Source organism: Neomonachus schauinslandi, chromosome 14, assembly GCF_002201575.2.
Source record: "Neomonachus schauinslandi chromosome 14, ASM220157v2, whole genome shotgun sequence".
NCBI lineage: Eukaryota > Metazoa > Chordata > Mammalia > Carnivora > Phocidae > Neomonachus > Neomonachus schauinslandi.
The window spans coordinates 39,874,864-39,898,096 of record NC_058416.1 but is presented as its reverse complement, the minus strand read 5'-3'; the positions used below and the strand labels follow the sequence as shown (position 1 = coordinate 39,898,096).

General features: G+C 41.5%; 1 protein-coding gene across 1 annotated transcript; it reads left to right on the top strand.

The window, feature by feature from the left end:
- The first annotated feature begins 1,754 nt into the window (after positions 1 to 1,754).
- On the top strand, positions 1,755 to 22,815 carry MEP1B (meprin A subunit beta). The gene is made up of 15 exons (XM_021686194.1): positions 1,755 to 1,817; positions 3,596 to 3,614; positions 4,523 to 4,567; positions 4,652 to 4,695; positions 6,367 to 6,445; positions 9,292 to 9,409; positions 10,369 to 10,547; positions 11,141 to 11,359; positions 11,958 to 12,110; positions 13,418 to 13,633; positions 15,903 to 16,346; positions 17,859 to 18,038; positions 19,695 to 19,821; positions 20,432 to 20,636; positions 22,801 to 22,815. The coding sequence occupies exons 1-15, from the start codon at positions 1,755 to 1,757 to the stop codon at positions 22,813 to 22,815; spliced, it is 2,106 nt and encodes a 701-aa protein (XP_021541869.1).
- Positions 22,816 to 23,233: the final 418 nt, after the last annotated feature.

The following is a 23,233-nucleotide window of genomic DNA, read 5'->3' as shown; positions in this document are numbered from 1 at the left end:
GATCGCTTCCTACTTCTCTGCTTTCAATTTCCTAACTTCAAATGTGAGCTGTCTGTTCCAACACATAGCTTGCAGTCAGCTGTCTCAGTTACACATAACTCACCAAAAGCAGATATGCATAATAAATCTTTATTTTTCTGTAACTGTAATTTTTAGTTTGGGTCCCCATCCACATAAGTGGGAGAAATTTAATTGCAGCCAATTGAGGATTCCCATCTTTTACCCTTAAGCTTGTGCCTAAGCTTAATAGCCCAAGGCCCCCATCTGGTCCCACTGGTATCTGTCCTCACTGACATCCTCTGAAACATCCATCCCTCTGTCCGATCCTTGGTTGTCCTTCTATGCAGCCCACTATGGAGACGTTCTTATTCTTATCCACATGGCCCTTTAAGTCTGGTGGCTTTCTCTGATACTTCCGTGCCACTCTTGTCTCAAAGGAGTTATTCTCTTCCTCTGAAGACATGCTTTCCTTTGTAGAGTGTTCTTGTTTCCTTGTCGGTCTAGTCAGGAAACAGGCCCACTTGATTTTGGATTCCACAGACTATCTGCAGGATCCCAGGGAGCAAGTGAGGAATTGATCCTACCTACCATTTTTAACTTTCCCTCTGAACACTTATCCTACCCTCAGAGGGTGGGAATGACTTGTTGAATTCACAAAAAGCATCCTCCCAAGTCCTTTGTCTATACCACTTGTCTTTCTGACCCTTTCTCTTAGTGCAGAGTGGGGCAAAGACCAATCCTGAGTGGGCAAGGAAATGCTGAGGGGAAAACTGGTGTCTCAAAAACATAATACTGCATCATCCTTCAGTTGAGAGGGAGATCGTGGGAACACAGAGAGTAAGTTGTCTTTAAAGAGAAGTTATCCCAAGGAAAGAAGGAAAAAGAGAAAGAATCGAGAGATGGGTTGGGAACATTAGTTTATCAGGAAACAGGTGACCATTCTTAGCCTTTTACCCTACTCCTTGAGTTTGCTTGATGGGAATTTTCAGGAGTGAGATATGTTACTATTTTGCTACTTTATATCTAATTATCGAATGTGTCAGATTTCTAGCACATAAGTGGATTTTGTAACTCAATGAATTTTTTTATTAAATGAATGAACGATAAAAAGCCATGGTCATAACTGGATATATGAAATCAGCACAAGGTTAGATGAGCAGGAAGAGCTTCACAAACGTTACTGTTTGAGGGATGTCTGGGTGGCTCAGTCGTTAAGCGTCTGCCTTCAGCTCAGGTCATGATCCCGTGTTCCTGGGATCGAGCCCCATGTCAGGTTCCTGCTCTGCGGGAGGCTTGCTTCTCCCTCTGCCTCTGCTCCTCCCCGCTCGTGCTCGTGCTCTCTGTTTCTCTCGTTCAAATAAATAAATAAAATCTTTTAAAAAATGTTACCGTTTGAAAAATTGAGATGAAAAATTAATTTGATATTTTCTTTTTCTCGAGTGGTCGTTAATAATCCTGGGGGCAAGTATGTATATATTAGAGAACTTATTTCATTAACAGGATTCAGCCAGGCACTTGGATACTGAATGTTGACATGGGGAAAAAAAAAAAAAAAAAAAGCCAACCAACTACTCTGCAGAGCTGCGTTCGGGATACTGGACTTTAACTCTTTGATTATAGGTACTACCAACACGGTGAGCTGACCTGGAAGATGGATCATTGAGATCAAAGGCTAGAAGTTATGATGTTTGCCTTTTAAAGAGTAAATGCTATTCTGACTTTCATAGTTTGCAGTTCCAACTGGAAGTGATAACATGGATTCATGGTATCTGCCTTGGTTTCTGTTCTCTGCCATTCTCCTCATGGTTCCTGGCTTGGTAAGGAAACAATGTTTGGAAAATGATTAGAAAAATTGGGGGCCAATTGCCTGTTTGTCCATTTCTTGTTTTTTAGGAATTTCAAAACATTAATGAAAGGAGTGTTTCGTTTGGGGCCAGCAAGGGACAGGCAGGGTCATAGGGAGTGAGAAGAAGCCCCCGGGGGGGGGGAAGAGTCGGGGACATTGACATAAAGTTATATATTTCTTTCAGTTTCATTTTTGTATAGCAAGTTTTCTTTTGATAACATGGAAAATGCGAAATGTGACAACCATTCCATTTTTACTGCTGAGTGAAATGCATTTTGCTGTTACCGTGACATGAGACACGAATGGAGTGCATGATGAATGTCACTGGCAAAGCAAACACTTACAGTTTTGTAGCATGGGGTTTCTCTTCTGCTTCTTTGTCCATTTCGACCAATCTTGCTACAGTGACAGGTAGTTTGTACCACAGACCAGCTCAGGGTTTTAAATGAAGTTTCAAATGCCTCGGGGAGAGGGGGCGGACTTAGTTGGGATTTAAAAATAAGTGATTATATTGAGTTGATATTCCATAAATGGGATCTATAGCATTGAGAACAAGAGATACTATTTAAGACACATTAAAATTGCAGTTACGCAACAATACTTTTCCATTGGGTGCCTTGGTATTCCTCTGTGAGTGTGAGACAAATAGGGCACTTGTTAACGTCAAAAAGAAGGGTAAACTATCCAATCAGTTAATTCCCTCTGCTTGCCAAACAGTCCATAGGCTTCTGGTATTTGTCTATGTAAGCCATATTAACCAGTTTTACAGACAGTCTGAGTTTCGGGAGGGTGAGCTGACTTACTCTGAGTTGGTGGAACCAGGAATATGACCCACACCTACTGTCTGCCAGGCCCATGAGCTTTTTCACTAGACTCCACTAAGACATTTCTCAGGTTTACTTATGTTTTTCTATTGGGCGGGTATTCTGGGTTTTTCATGTGATCACTTGTAGAACCTATTTTCAGAAGTTTGCTATTTTTTTTTAAAGTTTTTTTTTTAATTGCAAAGTATACCCATTGATTTTTTCTTTTCCTTAAACATTTGGTATTGTCTTTGAAAGCAGAGTGTTGAGAAAAATGTGAAAAAAAACCCCATGATTAATGAGGTCTTCGATAAAATTTCTTTAGAAGGGATTGTAATAAATTACAATAATGTTTCAACGATGAGGATAAATTATTAGGTTTTTCAAACATTGCTCCCTGAATCCTTTAGAGAATCATGTTTAAGGTGAATGTTTATCTGAGGGCTGGAGTCTTATGTTCTGCCTTCTTTTCAATCTGTGAAATTGGTTTCTTGTTTCTTTCACTTCAAATTCATATAACAGCCAGTTTCATTTTTTTTATATGAAATAAGAAGACCCTTTGGTCAGAAAGTTATTATAGACTCCAAATTAGCTGTCTTGGATATAAGCCAGAAAGTAATACATAATGTTAATAAAAAAAACACACAAATTTGGGCGCCTGGGTGGCTCAGTCAGTTAAGCAGCTGCCTTTGGCTCAGGTCATGATCCCAGGGTCCTGGGATCGAGCCCCATATCCAGCTCCCTGCTCATCTGATAGCCTGCTTCTCCTTCTCTCTCTGCCTGCCACTCTGCCTACTAGGGCTCTATCTCTCTGTCAAATAAATACATAAAATCTAAAAAGCAAACAAACAAACCCACAAATTGCTAGATATAAATTGGAACCGAGAAGATCACTTATGTCATGGGCATCATAATAATGCCTTTTTTTTATGTGTTTGTTTCTCAGCCAACTCAAGAAAACTTTGGTGAGTCTATTTTGAGTTTTTGCTCCAAGTTATAGTAAAAGAAAGTTATGTGGATAATAGAACAACAAAACAGAAGAACTAAGGACACATTTAATGTGAAGCACAATGCATAATTGCATAAGCATAATTTTATAATTGCTTTGAACTTTAATCAAACACTGCCTTCTTTTGATTTATTGAGGAATGTTTTATTGTTCTTGTTTCAGGGTTCCACATACCAAGCAAAAAAATAAATGGTGACATAGGAAAGTCTAAACACAGTGACAAACACAAGACATCCCATCAATGCTTGCTATTATTACTTTTGCTATTTTGTATAAACTCAGATAGACCTGATGTCCATCCTATTCTGTTGTACACTTAGAGATTTGGCTATATTATCCACTCCTTTGTAACTTAAAAGAGTAATTCAAATTTAAGTTAGGAATTCTGCTTCAGAGTTCCAAGGTATGTTACTAGCAAGGGATATATTGGGCAGATTGTACTGGTTTGACCAAATTTAAACATTTACTTCCTATTTAATCTAATCGTCTAGTCTAGTCTTTAAAATTAAGTTTAATATTATATAGAGTGACCAATTTCTTATTCCTGAAGTCATCTGGCATTCAAGGGACATGGATAAGATAAGAGCATATATGCAAAAGCCCCATAGCCCCAAGCCTGGCTCATGAGAGGTTCTCAGTCAATCAACCAACCAATCAATCAATCAATCAATCAATCAATGTATATTGAATCAGAACCTGTTCTCCATCAGTCAATCAATCAATCAGTGTACACTGAATCAGAACCTAGTAGTCACTTACTGAGGCAAAAGAACCTTACTTACTTTTAATTTGGTAATTGATGAAGATTGTCTTCTTTCATAAACATAATGTTCAATGTGGTTTTCTTTGTTCCTTTAGTTAAAGATGTAGATGGTGGACTCGATCAAGATATATTTGATATCAATGAAGGTTTGTGGATTTTTTTTTACATTTTTTATTAAGTGGAGAGTTCGAATCCAGTTTGCTAACATGAATTTTTATCTTCCCTCTTAGATTTGGGACTGGATCTTTTTGAGGGGGACATCAGACTTGATGGGGTGAGTTGAAACAAAGCAAGGAAGAATCTTCTGTTAATTACTGCAAGCCAAAATACAGAATATCTGAGTATGATTGGACAACATGGGCTTTGTTAAGCCCAACTATCTCTAAGGGTACCGAGTCCTGGTGACAGATTTATTCAATGAATATATTATACTGTGAGAGACTCCCATAATAGTGCCTTCATCAGCCATTCCTCAGATTTCTGTGTGGTCAATGCCACCATCACCCACCATGTATGCCTTGGTCTTATTGATCTGATGGATTTTCATTATTGGAACAATATGATGTTTTCATTTTTGAATAGAACCTCACTGATTTCATCTAGTTGAAGCAAAATTAAACTGATTTTGTAAACGTCAATGAATCGGGCTTTTTACCATAAAAGATAGATTTTGTGACTTCAATCCTGACAGCTAAAGATAGTGTTGCCAAGTAAAGATCCTCCCAAATCTATGCATGAAGACTACATGGCGCACAGATGAACATAGGTACCTTACAGATAGTTTAAGTCAAACCTCCACTGGGAATTTCAACTCAAGAAGCAGAGCTGCAGTATCCAATGGTTGGTCTTGAGCTCTTCTATCTGTACTCTCCTTCTTGATCTCACCTTGTGACAGGGTTTGACATGTCATCTCTATGCTGATGACTCCAAATGTGTGGCTCTCATTCATTCTTTCTGCTGCACTCCAGACTGGTCTATCCAGGTGCCAATTTGTCAGTTCCGTTTCTGTGTCTATGAGGAGCCTCAAATGTAAGGTGTCCTAAACTGAACTCAGATTTGTCATGCAAACTGCTCCTCCCAGATCTTCCCTCTTAGCAAAATCATCCCCCTACTCCCCTGAATAAGTAAAAACTCCAGGAGTCACCTTTGCTTCTGCCCTTTCTCTCACCCCAGCATCTGATCCATTAGCAAGTTCTGCCATTTCTGGCTGCAACGCGTGCCCCAAATAACCCACTTTTCTCCTAATTTGTCTTTCTATTTCAAATATTGCTCCCCTATAATCCTTTCCACCCTGTCCCCACTTCCCATCCCCGCCCCCCCCCCCCCCCCCCCGCCCACAGCAAAGTGGTCTTTTAAACAGGCAATGGCACCATTTCACTTCCTGGCTTGAAACTCTTCAGCAGGGTGGCTCAGTCGATTAAGCATCTGCCTTTGGCTCAGGTCATGATCCCGGGGTCCTGGGATCGAGTCCTGCATCGGGCTCCCTACTCAGCGGGGAGACTGCTTCTTCCTCTCCCTCTGCTCCCCTGCTCCTGCTCTCTCTCTCTATCTCAAATAAAGAGATAAATTTTTTTTAAAAAAACAACAAAACTCTTCAACAACTTCCTGCTGCATGTAGAATAATATCCAAATTTACCCACAGCCTTCAAGACCTGCATAATTTAACTCCTGACTATCTGTCCTTCCATCTCCCCCACTTCTCTCTTATCTCAACTCTTTTTTCTCCTAATTCATGAGGCTACTGGCCTCAAAACAGATTAGAACATACCAAGTGTTATTCTCACCTCAGAACCAGAGCAACCCTCCACTACCATTAAATGTATCCTGCATAAACTTACTTATTTTCTTGCATTTTAAATTTCATTTATTTCTTGATTAACTATTCATTGTTTCCCAAGTTTTTGCCTGATTCATCAAATTAACCCTTCACATTTATTTTTGACAGGCACAAGATAGAAATTCTATCATTGGAGAAGAATACAGATGGCCTCATACCATTCCATATGTTCTAGAAGATAGCTTGGGTTAGTATATACCTTGGAGTATGTGTAACTGATGTATGTTCCTGACAGAATATAATCACAGTATTTTCTTTCTTTGGTTCTTTCTTCTTTGTTTCTTTGTTTCTTTCTTTGTTTCTTTGTTTCTTTCTTTCTTCTCCTTCCTTCCTTCCTCCCTCCCTCTCCCTCTCTCTCTCTTTCTTTCTTTCTTTCAAGATTTTATCCATTCATTTGACAGAGAGAGAGAGAGCACAAGCAGGGTGAATGGCAGGCTGAGGGAGAGAGAGAAGCAGGCTCCCCACTGAGTAGGGAGCCCGATGTGGGGCTTGATCCCAAGACCCTGGGATCATGACCTGAGCTGAAAACAGATGCCCAATTGACTGAGCCACCCAGGTGCCCTATAATCACAGTATTTTCAAGGGTGAGCTGGCATGGTCTTTAAGGGTTTGTTGCTTTATGGGCCCATGAACATTTACTTATAAAAATAAGCCAAATGAATAATGAAAAGAACCTAAATGATTTTGTCTGAAATAGTTGCTGAATTCTGACCAAGAAAAGGATTAATGCAACCAACATTTATGGAGAGCCTACTCTGTATTGGGTGCTGGGGACATAAAAATCAGAGAATTAGTCTTTATTTGAAAGTAGTGGTTTCCCATATGTTCAGATTTTACATACAAGTTAAAAACATGAAACAATAAAAAAAATATTTTAGGACCTGGCCTAAATCCATTAGCAAGTTCTGCCATTTCTGTCTGAAATGCGTGCCCCAAATAACCCACTTTTCTCCTAATTTGTCTTTCTATTTCAAATATTGCTCCCCTATAATCTTTTCCACCCTGTCCCTGTCCCCACCTCCCATGCCCCCCACAGCAAAGTGGTCTTTTAAACAGGCAATGACACCATTTCACTTCCTGGCTTGAAACTCTTCAGCAGGGTGGCTCAGTCGGTTAAGCATCTGCCTTTGGCTCAGGTCATGATCCTGGGGTCCTGGGATCGAGTCCCGCATTGGGTTCCCTACTCAGTGGGGAGACTGAGTTTACCAAATAAAATGTTTACCAACATTTTATTTCACCAAGTCAGGAACTTACCCAACTACAAGAACCCACTATCTTTATCATCATCTTTTCATAAAATAAAGAAAATTTCAATAGTAAAAAATCAGAAGAATCCAATCCAAAATTAAGGACAGCTTTTCTATAGAAGAAATTTAATTGTAATGGAAAACTGTAAACATGGTCCTCATTTTATTTATGGTACCAGTTACCAGAATCACTTTCGGAACTGTCTTTTGGGAAACTTTTCTTAAAGTTCATACATTTCAGTGGAGATTCAGATATGCCAAGAGTTAATTATAATAGAATGGAATAAACATTTTGCTTAGTGATAAGTTCAAAAGCTATGGGAGCACGTTGGAGGGGCATTGAACTCAACCTAGATATAAAGGCATATGCATCAGGAAGCAGCTGACACTGCAGCAGGGCGGCCATGATATGCAAGTTATACACAATACATCGATGCCTGGGTGGGGGGTAAAGTGGGACTGAAATCAAGTTTGCATTTTGTTCATCAAGACGCATTTGTTACTTTGCATGAAGTGCAATTATCTACCTGCCAAATCAACACTTGCTGCATCTGCCCAGACGAGGTGCTTCTTTGTAATCTGCAGGAAGGCATTGTGTGGGCCAGTACCCCCTCTGATGGCAAGGGAAGGGTGCTCTAGGCAGATGAGTCACTATGTGCAAAGGCATGAGGAAAGGAGAAAACCCTTAACTGGAATCTAGATTGGAAGTGGGGAGTTAATGAGGTTGAACAGGTAGGCAGGATTTAGATTGGAAAGGCTTGAGTGTTTCCCACGTTAAAGAACTTGGTGTGCCTACTGATGGTCATGTGGGACCTCCAACGGTTTTAACGTGGATGTGAGATTGTGATCCTGCTAGTTGCAGTGTAGAAGATGTATCATTAGTGAGGCAAAAAGAAAGTAAGGAGATTAATGAGGAGATGATAGAAGAAATTCTGTCAGACACTTAACCAACTGAGCCAGCCAGGTGCCCCTGAAACAATGGTTCTTAAGCCTAATTTGGGCCCTGAACTCACTTGAGAAGCTCACGAACAGTCTCCCCAGGAAACACACTTTGCGGATATAGATATAGACTGACACAGATATAGATGATAGATGATATAGATACAGAACAGATATAGATGATATAAATACAGATATAGATACTTCACATACAAACATATTTTTTTTAAGATTTTATTTATTTATTTGAGAGAGAGAATGAGAGAGAGAGCACATGAGAGGGGGGAGGGTCAGAGGGAGAAGCAGACCCCCCGCCGAGCAGGAACCCCGATGCGGGACTCAATCCAGGGACTTCAGGATCATGACCTGAGCCGAAGGCAGTCGCTTAACCAACTGAGCCACCCAGGCGCCCCTACACATACAAACATATTCATGGACTCTCCCATCTCAAGGTCCTCCAATTAAAAGCTCTGCTGTGGGGCTTTAAATACATACTATAGCTTCTCAGATGAGGCCTGTGACAGTGAGTGTTCACTTTGGCTGCCTGTGATCCAAGGTATATGTTCTCTGAGGTAAGGAAATGTCTTTTTTGTTGTTGTGTAATGTACTCTTTAAAGGTTCCAGAGAAATAAAAATGGGACAAAATCAGGGATTTGAAGAATAATCAAATCTTGTATATGATACCTACTTAATTTGTACAGAATACTAAATTTGGTAAAAATAAAATGCTACACATTCACGAAGGGACTGACTCATAAGTAATATATTGCATAGCCTGTTTCCATGGTGAATCGTTCAATGGTGGTAATGTTAATAAGTGTATTTTTTGTTGGTTTTCTTCCATCAGAAATGAACGCAAAGGGAGTTATCCTTAATGCATTTGAACGCTATCGCCTAAAATCATGCATTGACTTCAAGCCTTGGGCTGGAGAAGCTAACTATATATCAGTGTTTAAGGGCAGCGGGTAAGGTGGAGAATTTGTCTTCTAGGGGTTCAAATGAGAACGTTGCAGCTGTGACCTGTTCCAGCAATTGTCCTAGGCCCTGACCTTGAGGTGGGTGGGGGGCTTCCTTAGCCATTTGCTGGAGAGTAAAAGACAAACGGTATTTAGTGTCTCTAGCTATAAATATAATATATATATTTTAAAGATTTTATTTATTTATTTGACAGAGAGAGAGAGAGACAGCGAGAGAGGGAACACAAGCAGGGGGAGTGGGAGAGGGAGAAGCAGGCTTCCCGCGGAGCAGGGAGCCCGATGAGGGGCTTTATCCCAGGACCCTGGGATCATGACCTGAGCCGAAGGCAGACACTTAATGACTGAGCCACCCAGGCGCCCCTAAAAATAATGTTTTCATACATGCAACCATATTAAGACCAGGAGGGTGGGATTGCATGCCATCCATCCCACAACTCAGGGAACTTCAGCCGTTTGTAGCTGGCATCCTCCTTCTTTCCCTCTTCCGGTAAAACACGTGTGTAGGTGCGTGCGTGTATGTGTGCACGCCTGTGTATCTCAATTTATTTTAACCTAACTACACTTACTACTTGAGTTAAACTGACAGTGTTATTTGCCCAGAGCTCAGCAATTCTGCGTGGTTGCTATACCTATAAAAACCTTATTAGCAGTCATCCACATACCAAGGACAATGTGAAGAACTTAGAAATTTCCAGGAAAAAATCCGGACTAGGTTGATTGGGGGATGACTTGCTCCTATGTAATAGTTGATGCCAGGGTCAGATCTCCAAATATCATCTGGTCTGTAAGGTTTCTCATAGCTTGCCAGGGTTAAGAGAGAAATGCAATGTCCTGATTATAAGAGTGAAGGATCTAGGTGGGTAACTGAGTGGACTGGGCCCTGGGGATTTTACTCTGAGCCATCATGAGAACACCCTCTCCCCCTGTCCTGTGAACTCTCCTGTAAGCTGCTGGTCTTCAGTGGGAAACAGGCACGTGGGGAAGCAACAACTCTCCATCGGGCAAAACTGCGACAGAATAGCAACAGTCCAACACGAGTTCCTCCACGCACTGGGATTCTGGCATGAGCAGTCACGTTCTGACCGGGATGACTATGTCAGCATAATGTGGGACAGAATTCTGTCAGGTACATTTCTTTTGTTTTCTTACAGTCTTTTTTCTGTTAAAAACTGAATTTCTAAGCATGTGTCGTCTCTTGCCAACTCTTAATAATGGAAAAACTGATGTCTTGATGTTTTACTTCTGTAAGCTTTAGAGACCAGATCCACCTCACTATTTCCACAAAATCATCCCATTTCAAGTTGCCATCCATTGCCCGTTAGTGTGATCCTAAGCAACTAGGTATCCTCTCTAAAGGTATTTGCGTACCGTATAACTTGCACACATATTCCAGTAACCATGAAACCCCTGGCTATGTCATTTCCTTCTGATGACTCCTGTCTGTGCTATCATTCCCAGGTGCCTCCCCACCACGCCTCTCAAAGTCCTCTTACCTCCATCTCCATCTATCGTGGGTGCCCCCACCCTCCCATCAGCACCTGCCGGTGATCCTGACTGTCCTGACACCACCATTGAGAATCTACCTTTCTATTAGCTGTTCTTAGAGCCTTGCACTAAATGTTAATGTCCAACCTTGGGCAGTAATGGAAACTTAGAAGAAGGTAAGCTAAGTGTTGTGAGCATCAAGTAATTAAAGATCTTTTCAAATTTATCGTTTAGGCAGAGAGCACAATTTTAACACCTACAATGACCAAGAATCAGACTCCTTGAATGTTCCCTATGATTATACCTCTGTAATGCACTACAGTAAGACTGCTTTCCAGAATGGAACAGAGCCAACAATTGTCACAAGAATCTCAGACTTCATGGATGTGATCGGCCAACGAATGGATTTCAGTGACTATGATCTCTTAAAGTTGAATCGACTATATAACTGCAGTATGTGGCAGGTTCTTTGAAATGCCTTCTGTGTCTCTCTGCCATGTAGGAAAAATTACGTGCTGTGCCATTTTGCTGAGCATCGCTGGCTTTTCTGAAATGACGGTTTGATAGTTGTTTGATAATTATAATTTTATAGTAGAAGTTTGATATTAAGCAAAACAACAACAACAACGTAAGAGCACCCAAATCCCAATCCACAGCTTAGAAGCCACATTTTTCTTCTCAGAAGATCTGGCCTTCAGATCTAAACACAAACTGGGGCCTATAGTAACATGCCCCATGTCAATGTTTTGAATGAAGAGCCGTCATACAAATGGGATCAAATAATCTGTGTTGCCGTTTAATAATCTGGGTAACTAGAGGAGTGTAGACTCAGGTTCCTATACATTAGATGATTAAAGAAAAATGTCTTGGGGCAGACAGCTTATTCAGATACACAGAGTTGATCAATCCCTTGGTGTTGCAGATACCGAGAAGCCTTCAACCCCCAGAATCAGCAAGGTGTCCCCTTTAATGCCATCCTGTATTCCCAGTACTTCTGTACTTGGATTATCATGTCAGAGGAGTGTCAATAATTGTCATTTTACCTTTGTAGCCACTTCCCTGAGCTTTATGGACTCATGCAGTTTTGAACTGGAAAATGTGTGTGGTATGATTCAAAGTTCAGATGATAATGCTGACTGGCAACGGGTGTCCCAGGTTCCCAGAGGGCCCGAGAGCGATCACTCCAGCATGGGCCAGTGCAAAGGTAACAGGAGTGAGATACTTCTGGATTTTACACTTGGTGACCCCAGCATTTTCCTTTGCTATGAAAGAGTGGGATTTTATCCCCAATTTCTATCTGAATTATTAATGATAACCCTTTCGGTTGCTACTAAGGATACAGTTCTATGCCTTATAAGGACATGGCTCATTTCTTTGCTTTTCCTCTTTACTTTTCTCTTCTTTCTATAAGTCAGAGCTGCGCTCTGTGAAGCCTCTCCCTGTCTGTGCCCACAGCAGGAGGGGACTGTACCTCCTGGAAGGGCTCTTATGTCCAGGGTAGCGGGGTGGTTTTCTCAAAGCTCACGAGATACAAGAGACTTTCCAGTGAACAGCACGAGGCTGTGAATTAATCCGTTTCAGAATTTCAGTTGGTTGTGATTGCACCTCCCTGTTATAAAAGTCCTGAAAATGAAGAGACAAAGTACAATTTATTTAATTTTATTCAGATGAGTATCCTTTTCCATCATAATTTTGTTTTAAATTAAACAATCATTTATTTGGCTACAAGTACTCCATTTTTATTTATTTGCTCATTCCTGGCACCAAAGATGTACGACTAGACTTCAGAACTCAGGGTCATTGCATGACAGCTCAGCCAGTCTAGGCAGTGGTTGGGGTCCCTAACAGTGAAGAGTGCTTTTCCTTTTCTTTTTCTTTCTTGGAGGGCTGGGGGCAGGAAGGCAGATGTTAAGGGTACAGACTTGCAATGAGTAGTAAAGAAGCCCTGGAGATCTAATGCACCATGCAGGGAATATAGACAGCAATATTATATTCTAATCACTAAACTTACTGAGAGACTAGAACTTAATTATTCCGACCACAAAAAAAGAAATGATAATTATGTGACATGTTAGAGGTTGCTAATTACCGCTACAGTGGCAATCATATTACAGTATATAAATGTATCGAATTAACATGTCGTACACCTTAAATTTACACAATGCTCTATGTCAAATATATGTCAATAAAAATACCCTTTTCTTTTAAAATGCAGATTTGGATAGTGGATAGTGGTCCTCCATAGGCCAGAAGGAAGGAGGAAGGAAAGGAGGGAGGGAGAAGATGAGAGAGAGAGAGAGAGACACACACGAGGCCAAGAAGGTGATACTTTTTTCTGAGTTTGAAAGCTATAGTAAGGAAAAGGTGGCCCAAGATCTCTTTTATCAACCGCCTGCTCATGGAACTGTACTTAAATACCCAGCACAGTGCTCTGCCTGCAGTGGGTACTAAGTAGACGCATGCCTATATCTCGTATCTGCTTTGTCAATTCTGCTTTTGTTTTCTGAACAGGTTCTGGTTTCTTCATGCATTTCAACAGTAGCTCTGTAAGCGTGGGGGCCACGGCCCTGCTGGAAAGTCGAACATTATACCCTAAAAGAGGATTTCAGTGCTTGCAATTTTATTTATATAACACTGGAAGTGAAAACGACCAACTGAACATCTACACCAGGGAGTATCCTACAGACAATGTGGTTGGTACTTTAACGCTTGTGGAGGAAATAAAAGGTACAGTATCAACATTCTTATTGTCTCAGTTCAGAGTGAAGCAATCTTAACTCTAAGTCTGTGGCACTGAGGAGGTCAGTTCTTGGCAGGTAATAAAAATACATGGGAGGAGGGGCACCTGGATGGCTCGCCTGGGTGGCTCAGTCGTTAAGCATCTGCCTTCGGCTCAGGTCATGATCCCAGGGTCCTGAGATCGAGCCCCACATCGGGCTCCCTGCTCCACGGGAAGCCTGCTTCTCCCCCTCCCACTCCCCCTGCTTGTGTTCCCTCTTTCACTCTGTCTTTCTCTGTCAAATAAATAAATAAAAAATCTTAAAAAAAAAATACATGGGAGGGGTGCCTGGGTGGGGCAGTCAGTTGAGTATCTGGCTCTTGGTTTTCTGCTCAGGTCGTGGTCTAATGGGACATGGGATTGAGCCCTACATTGGGCTCTGAGCTCAGTGGGGAGTCTGCTTGAGAGTCTCTCTCTGCCCCTCCCCCTACTCTTTTTCTCCCTCTTTCCGTCTCCATCAAATAAGTAAATAAATCTTTAAAAAAAAAACAAACAAGGAAAACTAGTTTAGGCAAAATGGGAAGTTACTGGTTCAATGTAAAGAGATTGTGGGATGGACGAGGGAGGAACTGGCCTCAGGCAGGGCTAAACCTATCCCTGAACATGGTCGGGACCTTCATGTTATCTCAGATAGGCTTTGTCCACAAAACTGATGCTTTGAATATTCCACTTCCCAGCTTACGTTTTTATCAAATATGCCATCAGACTGGAAAAGGGACTCTTCCTCTAATTTCTAGCTTAAAAAAAAATCCTAGTGAAGAATTCTAATTGTTACGATTAGTTACAGTTAAGTGCAACTTCTGGAGCAATTCCTGAGTAGAGAGAGGGCAACACTCCATTCCAATCATCTGTCAGAGAGGTGGGTCACGTTGACCAACTATAAAAGCAGGTGGTTAAGAAATTTCCCTGCTGCCAATTCTGCTACTGTCTGCTCCACATATTGACCACTTGGTTTGAATGAATTGAGTAAAACCTATTATAAAATCGATCTACATTATGCTATATGTCATACCATTTTCCTCCCATAAACAATAGCACAAAAGGTACTTAAGAAACATGCTTAGGGGGCGCCTGGGTGGCTCAGTCGTTAAGCGTCTGCCTTCGGCTCAGGTCATGATCCCAGGGTCCTGGGATCGAGTCCCACATTGGGCTCCCTGCTCGGCAGGAAGCCCGCTTCTCCCTCTCCCACCCCCCCTGCTTGTGTTCCTGCTCTTGCTATCTCTCTATCAAATAAATAAATAAAATCTTTTAAAAAAAAAAAAGAAAAAAAAGAAACGTGCTTAGGAGTCCAGAATTTAAACGGATGGTGCTGATCTGATCTTAATGTAGTGGAAGTGCTCATGAAAGATTTTTGTTCAGTCCAGAGTCTACCCGTAGATAATAGTATTTTCTGTAATTTGGATATTTCTAAGTTATTTTCACATAATTGTGTTTCACAGTAAGTGCCAATATATTCAAGTTTTAAGTCATTGTGTTAACTACTAGTTCGACATGAATTCCTGAGCTGGTCTCTACCTGGGGGATTCTGAAATTTTTAAAATGTATTGCTGCTTCTTATTTGGGTGTGTGATATAAGAAAATAAGACAAGATAGCATAGTCTGTGCTGCTAGTTAGGGGTAGGAGGTGATAGTGAAAGGGGAAGTGTAGGATGGGGAGGAAGATGATGGTATCAAATATTCACATATTTATAACATTGAGTCACTAGTAAATGATCTAAGGAGTAAATGGTAAATGTGGGCTTTCTGGGGTTCGGCAGATTCTTGTTTAATACTACCAAAACGTTGATGGAAAATTTTGCATGTGAAGGAAGTATTTCAATCAAACTATAAATGAGGCTTTGGTTGAACCTCACAGGAATCCTGGGTACAACTGTAGATGTTGGGTTTAGCTAACATAGAATGGGAGGTAACTCATATATAGGGCATGGAGTACTCCTAAGTTAGGTGTGGTTGCTTGGTCAGCCTTCACTGGGAAAGGGTGACCTATCTGAGAAACAAGTAGATAAGCATCCAGATATTCCAGAGAGCAGTTTGACACCACAGAACTCCCTTGAAGGGAATGGGCCTGGGCGGGAGAGGTAAGAAGATCATACTGCAGACCTGTAGGCATCAATAGCTCTAGGATGATCATTTGGCCTATGAAGGTTAAAAACTCTAATGTTGATTTGCACATGATTCTCAGTCCTTTGCTTTGGAATAATAATGTCTCTTTTGCAGAGATACCCATTGGAAGCTGGCAACTTTACCATGTAACATTGAAAATGACCAAGAAATTCAGAGTGGTGTTTGGAGGGGTCAGAGGCGCTGGTGCATCATTGGGTGGCCTGTCTATTGATGACATCAATCTTTCAGAAACACAGTGCCCTCATCATATCTGGCATATAACGAATTTCACACAGTTTATTGGCAGCTCAAGTGGAACTCTCTATAGCCCTCCATTTTATTCTCCTAAAGGTTATGCCTTTCAGATCCACTTGAATCTAAGCCATTCGACTAATGCAGGAATATATTTCCACTTGATCTCTGGAGCCAATGATGATCAATTACAATGGCCATGTCCTTGGCAACAAGCCACGATGACACTCTTGGATCAAAATCCTGACATTCGACAGCGTATGTCCAACCAGCGGAGTGTAACTACAGACCCATTTATGACCACCGGTTGGTGACTCATTTTCTTTATTGTTAATACATGATCATTGCTCTGGGAGGGATGGATGATTTGGGAATGAGAGACTGCATGGTCAGGTACCTAGGGAGTATTGAGCCCCAAATTTTAGGAACAGAAGATATTGAAGGGAAGGGCTTCAGCAGTTGTGGGTAGAGTCCCCCAGGCAGGACACTGTCAGGATGTGAGTTGGGAATGTCTCTGAAAAATAGAGAAGATACTGATGTTATTCCTGGCAATTGACCATACCTGAGTTCCCAGTTGTTCAAGGAGTGTTGGTTTTAGAGTCTGGCATGCCTGGGTTCTAATCCAAAGTTTGCTCCTCATTAGCTATGTGATACTGAGCAAATAGTCTTTTGGAGCCCCAGTGTCCTCAGCCATAAGACTGAGGCAGTAATAATAAGCACCCCCTTGCCACCAGGGCTGTCAAGCACAATTCAGCTCTTGTAGAAGGGGATGGTTCCTGATGAGAAGGAAGACATTGAGTGGGTGCTCTGGAGTGTTGGGAAGGCTCTGAGAAGGGACTATAACTTCTTATTAAAGAGTTCTGGAGGACTTGCCAATGGTGACATCATTCCCCATCTTCCCAGTCTCAAAAAGGAACAGCTCCTCCTCCCCCCCAAAATGATCACATTTCTAATTTTAATAATCCTTTGCCCTCTGGGAACCTAATAAAAAGTGAAATTGTGGCAAGGTGAATATTATTGCCAAATTTGAATTCTATATTTGAAAAAAATGGACCTCAGTGACATAGGAAAAAAGAAACCACTAATCTGATAGGAAAAAAGAAATATTCACAAACAGGATTATAGGGACTCGATGTTCAGAATTTCTTCACTTTTTCCCCAAAACATATTTCCCTGAATGAGCCATTGAAAATGGCTCAAAGTTGGGTGGGTCATCACCTTTTCCCAGAAGCAGTACTTCTCACTGTCTTCTTTTCCTGAAGGATTTTGCTCTGGTAGGTGAGTAATTCAGCTAATGAGATGAATTGTTCTATGTTAATATCAAAAACTCTCTCAGGGCGCCTGGCTGGCTCAGTCGGGAGAGCACGTGACTCTTGATCTCGGAGTCATGAGTTTGATTCCCCATGTTGTAGAGATTACTTAAAAAATAAAACTTAAAAAAAGTCTCAGAAACGTATTGATTTAACTTGGTTAAAAGGACTATCTATGACTCAGGGCAACTAAGGAATGATTCTAATGCTCAGGGGAGTTTCTATACTGGCCGGTCAATATAGGTGTTATACCCCACTCAAGAAACTTTTGGTATGCGTCCACACCAATCCCAGAATGTGGTCTTCCTTGCTAGGCAATCTCATTTTCTTTAGAACAGTATCAATGAACAAGCTTCAGTGACTTGCCAGGGAACACATCACAGGTCAATGGCATCATTTAATTATTTTGAGCTCTATCCTAATTGTGTTTCACATTGCCTGTTCTTTCCTACCACCAAAAGCTATGATGATGCTAAACACAATCCATTAATATAAATTGCTTTTTCAGATAATGGAAACTATTTTTGGGACAGGCCTTCCAAAGTGGGAGAAGTGGCTTTTTTCCCTAATGGAACTCAGTTTAGAAGAGGTCAAGGCTCTGGAACCAGTGCCTTTATAACCCACAAGAGGCTGAAAAGCAGAGATTTTATAAAAGGAGATGATGTTTATATCCTACTGACAGTGGAAGGTATGTCAGTAAAAATAATTTTATATAAGCTATTTTTGTTGTTGTCGTGGCCATTATTTACTGTGTTCTTCTGGGTTCCATTTTTAGGTATAGGAGCAAATGGGCATGAGAGTGGGATTTTTTTTTTTTTTGGTATGAATCATTAACAATATGAAAATAACTTAAATAAAAACAATGACCATTCCTGGATAAAAAACTTAATTACCACCACATGGAGCCATGGAAAATTTAGGCCAGAAATCTTTAGAAACAAGTGAAAGTGTAGCTGTCATACCCTAGAATTATACTCTGGGGTTCCAGAAATAGAAATATTACACAGCACATGAAATTAAACTGGAAATGAACTGTCTTTATTGTGTTTTTCAAATATATAGACATGCATACATATACATATGAGCATACAAGGATGCATGTATATTTTTTATGTATCCTATGTAAGCGCACACACATATGTTTTGTCACTGGTAGCATTAATCTATTGCCTTTTAAAATTTCTTACCCATGGCACCTAATAAATACATTTTCCAGGAATACTGCTGGTTTCCATGTTTTATGTGGCACCATTTTAACTCATTTACTATTAAAGACCCACTCGCATCTCAGTAAATCAGCATCTTGTTTGTGATGAAAGGTGGTGCAATTAAAACCCATGAAATTTTTATTTCAGTGTCAATTAGAGTAAATCTAGATGATACTTCTTGGAAAAAAATGTTCAAGAATAACTGTGTCGAGGGAAAAATCATCTTTTTTTTTTTATTCTTATGTTAATCCCCATACATTACATCAATAGTTTTAGATGAAGTGTTCCGTGATTCATTGTTTGTGCATAACACCCAGTGCTCCATGCAGAATGTGCCCTCCTCAATACCCACCACCAGGCTAACCCATCCTCCCACACCCCTCCCGTCTAGAACCCTGTTTGTTTTTCAGAGTCCATCGTCTCTCATGGTTCGTCTACCCCTCCGATTTCCCCCGCTTCATTCTTCCCCTCCCGCTACCTTCTTCTTCTTTTTTTTTTTCTTAACATATATTGCATTATTTGTTTCAGAGGTACAGATCTGAGATTCAACAGTCTTGCACAATTCACAGCGCTTACCAGAGCACATACCCTCCCCAGTGTCCATCACCCAGCCACCCCATCCCTCCCACCCCACCCCCCACTCCAGCAACCCTCAGTTTGTTTCCTGAGGGAAAAATCATCTTCTGTAGCAGAGAAAAAGTCCCAGGTTCATCAATTCAGTTCGACCCTGTTTGGAGGACAAGCAACAGGAAGCACTGCAAAGAATAGAGCCTGGTTGTTCAGGGGACCTGGCGGCTTGTGTCAGATATCCCCCAGTTTGCTCCCCTCTAGCAAGAGACCTGTGACCTTGGGCAAACCCCTCAACTGCCTTGCATTGCTGTGCTTTGGTCTCCGCGTCTGTCCCTCGAGAGTGGGTTATAAGGGCTTGGGCCCCTTGTGGCTCAGGCAAGCCCAGGCCCAGGCCCAGGTAAGCATGTGGTTCAGTTGACAGCCCCACAGCTTCAGTTTGCATCTGGATTTCGATTTTAATTATTTCACTACCTGTGAAACCTAAGCATCCATTTTGAAACTTAAAGATCAAATGCTTGTTAAAGTCAAACTGATTTCCACCCATACTCTCCCTCTGCCCTCCTTAGACATATCCCACCTTAATTCTACACCAGTTCAGCCAACCCCAACCTCTACTGTGAATGACCTTTGCACGAACTTTAAATGTGAGAACGATGGCATTTGCATTGTCCAAAATGGGAAAGCCGAGTGCAGGTAAGGGGTCATTTGGATGAGATCTCCCCATCCTCTTGTTAGAAAGTTTATCCTTTCCACACTGTAGGGTCAAACACTGACATCTTACATGAATGGTCAGTTGGTTCTCATCTCCTAGCCATCCATGGGATATTTACTTTTTGCTCTCCATTTAGGACTTTGGATAGCTACAAGAACAGTAAAATTATTTATGAAGAAATAGTACATTATATTGTAATTGCCTGAAAAAGTCCTTATGAGTTATATGTCTTATGAAGTCCTCACAACAGTCTGGTGTGGTGAAGTGGAACCGTCCCCATTTTCTAGATAGACATAGTTCTCAGACATTCTGGGATGAGCTTGGCCAAGGGGTACAGTGGGGAGGTGGAGGGACAGAGACATGAGAACTAAATTTTCTCCATTATCTGCACCACCTTCCTTTCCCACCTTGGGGCCACTGTTTTGAGTACCAGATGAATAGTAATTCCATTTCTTTTCCATTGGCCTTGCCTGGCCTCCTCTGGTTGAGTTCCATATGTCAATGGCCAGAACGTTGACCCACACCTTCAATGGTGAAGATTTTCAGACTGAAATGTCAACTTGTAACTCTGGGTCACATTCCGATGTGCAGGTGTCAGTCAGGGGAAGACTGGTGGTACATGGGGGAGAGGTGTGAGAGGAGAGGCTCTACCCGGGACACCATTGTCATCGCTGCATCTTCCACCGCTGCCATGTTTGCCCTGATGCTGATAGTCACCCTCATCAGTGTCTATTGTATCAGGAAGAAATATCGTAGAAGGATAAGTTCAAATACGGCAGCTATGACTCTGGAAAATGTAAGTTGAGTCTCATATTTGGTCATTCAAAACCTATTGATGAAATCATATGAAGAAGAATTAGGACTTTCTTATATACTTAAAAAAGAATCTCTTTATTTTCTATGCTGGATAACAGGTTTGAAACCATGAGTTCCTGTTACCTTCACAATAGGTCAACAGTTCTTAAATTGGAGCCCATGAGGGCTTTTCGGAAGGAGTTCATATCCTTCTGGAATTGTATGCAAAACTGTGTATGGTTGTATCTTTTTTCTAGGGTGAGGGTCTGTGACCCTTCTGAAAGACAAAACTGATTTTGCCTCTAAGTCCCAACCTTCCTGGTAGAGGGGACAGGTGAACTGTAAGCGTTTTTGCTCTGAAGGTCTTTTGGGTGGGGGTTGAGCTCAGGCTTGTAGGAAGGGGGTGCCGGCCTGTTTGAGGCTTTTCCATTTCCAATCCATCTGGCTCCATGTGCAGTAACTAACACTCAGGCAAGATTTTCAAGTAGAGGGTTTAAAGTCTTGCCTCAGAGGGTCTCTGAAATGGCAATAGACTCTTGAAACTACCCTGTCTCAGATTGGCTTCCCTGGAGAGAGTGTTCCTGGGAGCATGGAGAACGGAATAAGGGAAGCTGGACAGGGCAGAGGGTGAAGGTACACGGAACACAGGGATGGGATTGCAGCAGAGGCCTAGGCCCTGCTACGGAGCTGGGATAGTGTCCTGAATTTAGGCAAGGGGGCCAAGCCAATGTACTCCCCACATCAATAGCCATTGGATTGGGCTTGCCCCCTGGGAGGAAGTGGACAACTGGGGGAGGCAGGGCCCCTTGTGGCAAGGGCATGTCCTGCACGAAAGCCTTCCTTTTGAAGGGCAGGACTAAGCAGTAGCCCCAGCACCCACTACTTATGCAGTAGTAGAGTACACAGACCCCTAGTCTCACACACAAAAGAGCGCAAGGAAAATGGCGTCAAGTCTGAACATTGTTTAAAAGTGAAGCTATAAAATTCTTCCAGTTCTATTTCATTCAAAATAGAGTCTCTGAAAATTACTGGCGACACTAAAAAAAAAAAAAAATGTGCCCAATGAGGGTATCTCTGAAACTAGAAATACTGCAATTAGCTAAATCAAGAGCATATTTTCTGAAGAAAAATGGCTATTCAAGACATACTATATTTTACAGTTATGATTTTTTGAAGTGGACAAACTGGTACTAGACACTAAATTTGTTCGCAAAGTTAGTCAAAAGATGGACAATGATAATGAACAGAAAGCAAATAGTTTTATTCCCATACACTGCTGTCCCATTTCCTCAACAGCAGGAAGTGTTTACAGCTAATCATAAAGCAATGGCTCAGTTACTTCCCAAGCTTATTAGAAAAGTACTTAAAATGTATACAGGTGTTTTGTTGTGATTTAAAAACCAAACAAGTATTTCCGGCTTACTTTATGACTCAAAATAAAAGGGACAGATCGGCCAGTGACCTTGTAGGCCAACCTGATGAAAGCTGTACCTGCAGGCATGGTGCCCTGGGCCAGGAGGGATGCACTTGAGGTTTGGAGTAGTGGTTAGGGAAGAGAGGACACATTAGCTAGTAGAAAGGACTGCCAGTTATTCTTCTGGAAATTGGAAAATATAGGCGTTATTAAAAGGGCTGACTTATGAAGCAAATATTGGAAGGAGTTAAAGAAAATGATAAAGAGAAGAGAGAGAAAGAAGGAAGTTAAATCAAGAAAGGGGAGAATTATCAAAGTATCAGGGACACGGTAGGGCCGTTAAGTAAACACACACACACACACACACACACACACATACACACACACACCCCTAAGCACCATATTCCCAAGAGCAAGAAATCAACTTACATTTTCCCCAATCTAGACATTTCTACAGTTAATTCACTGATAATGGAACCTCCAGATCTAGTTTAGGTCTTAAATCAGAATGCTCTTCTTTCTGAGGCTACAGTGTGTGTTCGTCCTAATGGTTTAGCATCTGAATTCCGCTAGCCAGACGGGCCAGTGCATCTTCCTGGAGACCCGGCTGGGGGAGCCCACCAGCTGGGAGGGATGCCAGGAGCCTCTTGATGGCACTTCATTTAAAAATGAGACTGCTTCACTGTGATTCATTGAAATGACAGTTTTTAAATTTAGAAATTAAATCATCAATTGTTCTTTCCCCTTTTAGCAGCATGCATTTTGAAGATTAACTCAACAATATGGCCAGCAAATGAAATGAAAAAGGATTCTTCATCATGGATTTCACCTAGAATCCATTCCAACTGCCTTGTTCTTCTATAAATGGATCTTCTCTGTAAATAGCTGGATATACTATAAATCATTATTTTTGGTGAACATCTAATTGGTGAAATGTTTGTGTTTTTGTTTTTAAAGGAGGGGAAGCAATTCTGAGTCCCAGAGAATTGTAATATTGTCTCTATGAAGGAGCACAGTAACTAGAGATAGCTTTCCAAATTACTGATCCTTCCCTTGGGGGGCCAACGACAGCGGCCTCACAAGTGATTGCCTGGGCACCCACTGGAAACACCCAGTGGGAATGATCTACATGCCATCTCAGCATTTGTGTGTGGTCCCGTCCCAGTGTAGGGAGGGGTGGTAGG

Bases quoted from the DNA above. Each gene is read 5' to 3' on its own strand.
- MEP1B (XM_021686194.1), top strand. From the start codon at position 1,755: ATGGATTCATGGTATCTGCCTTGGTTTCTGTTCTCTGCCATTCTCCTC. The intron at 13,634-15,902 runs GTACAGTATCAA...TCTCTTTTGCAG, and splicing joins GCTTGTGGAGGAAATAAAAG to AGATACCCATTGGAAGCTGG. The intron at 16,347-17,858 runs GTTGGTGACTCA...TTGCTTTTTCAG, and splicing joins AGACCCATTTATGACCACCG to ATAATGGAAACTATTTTTGG.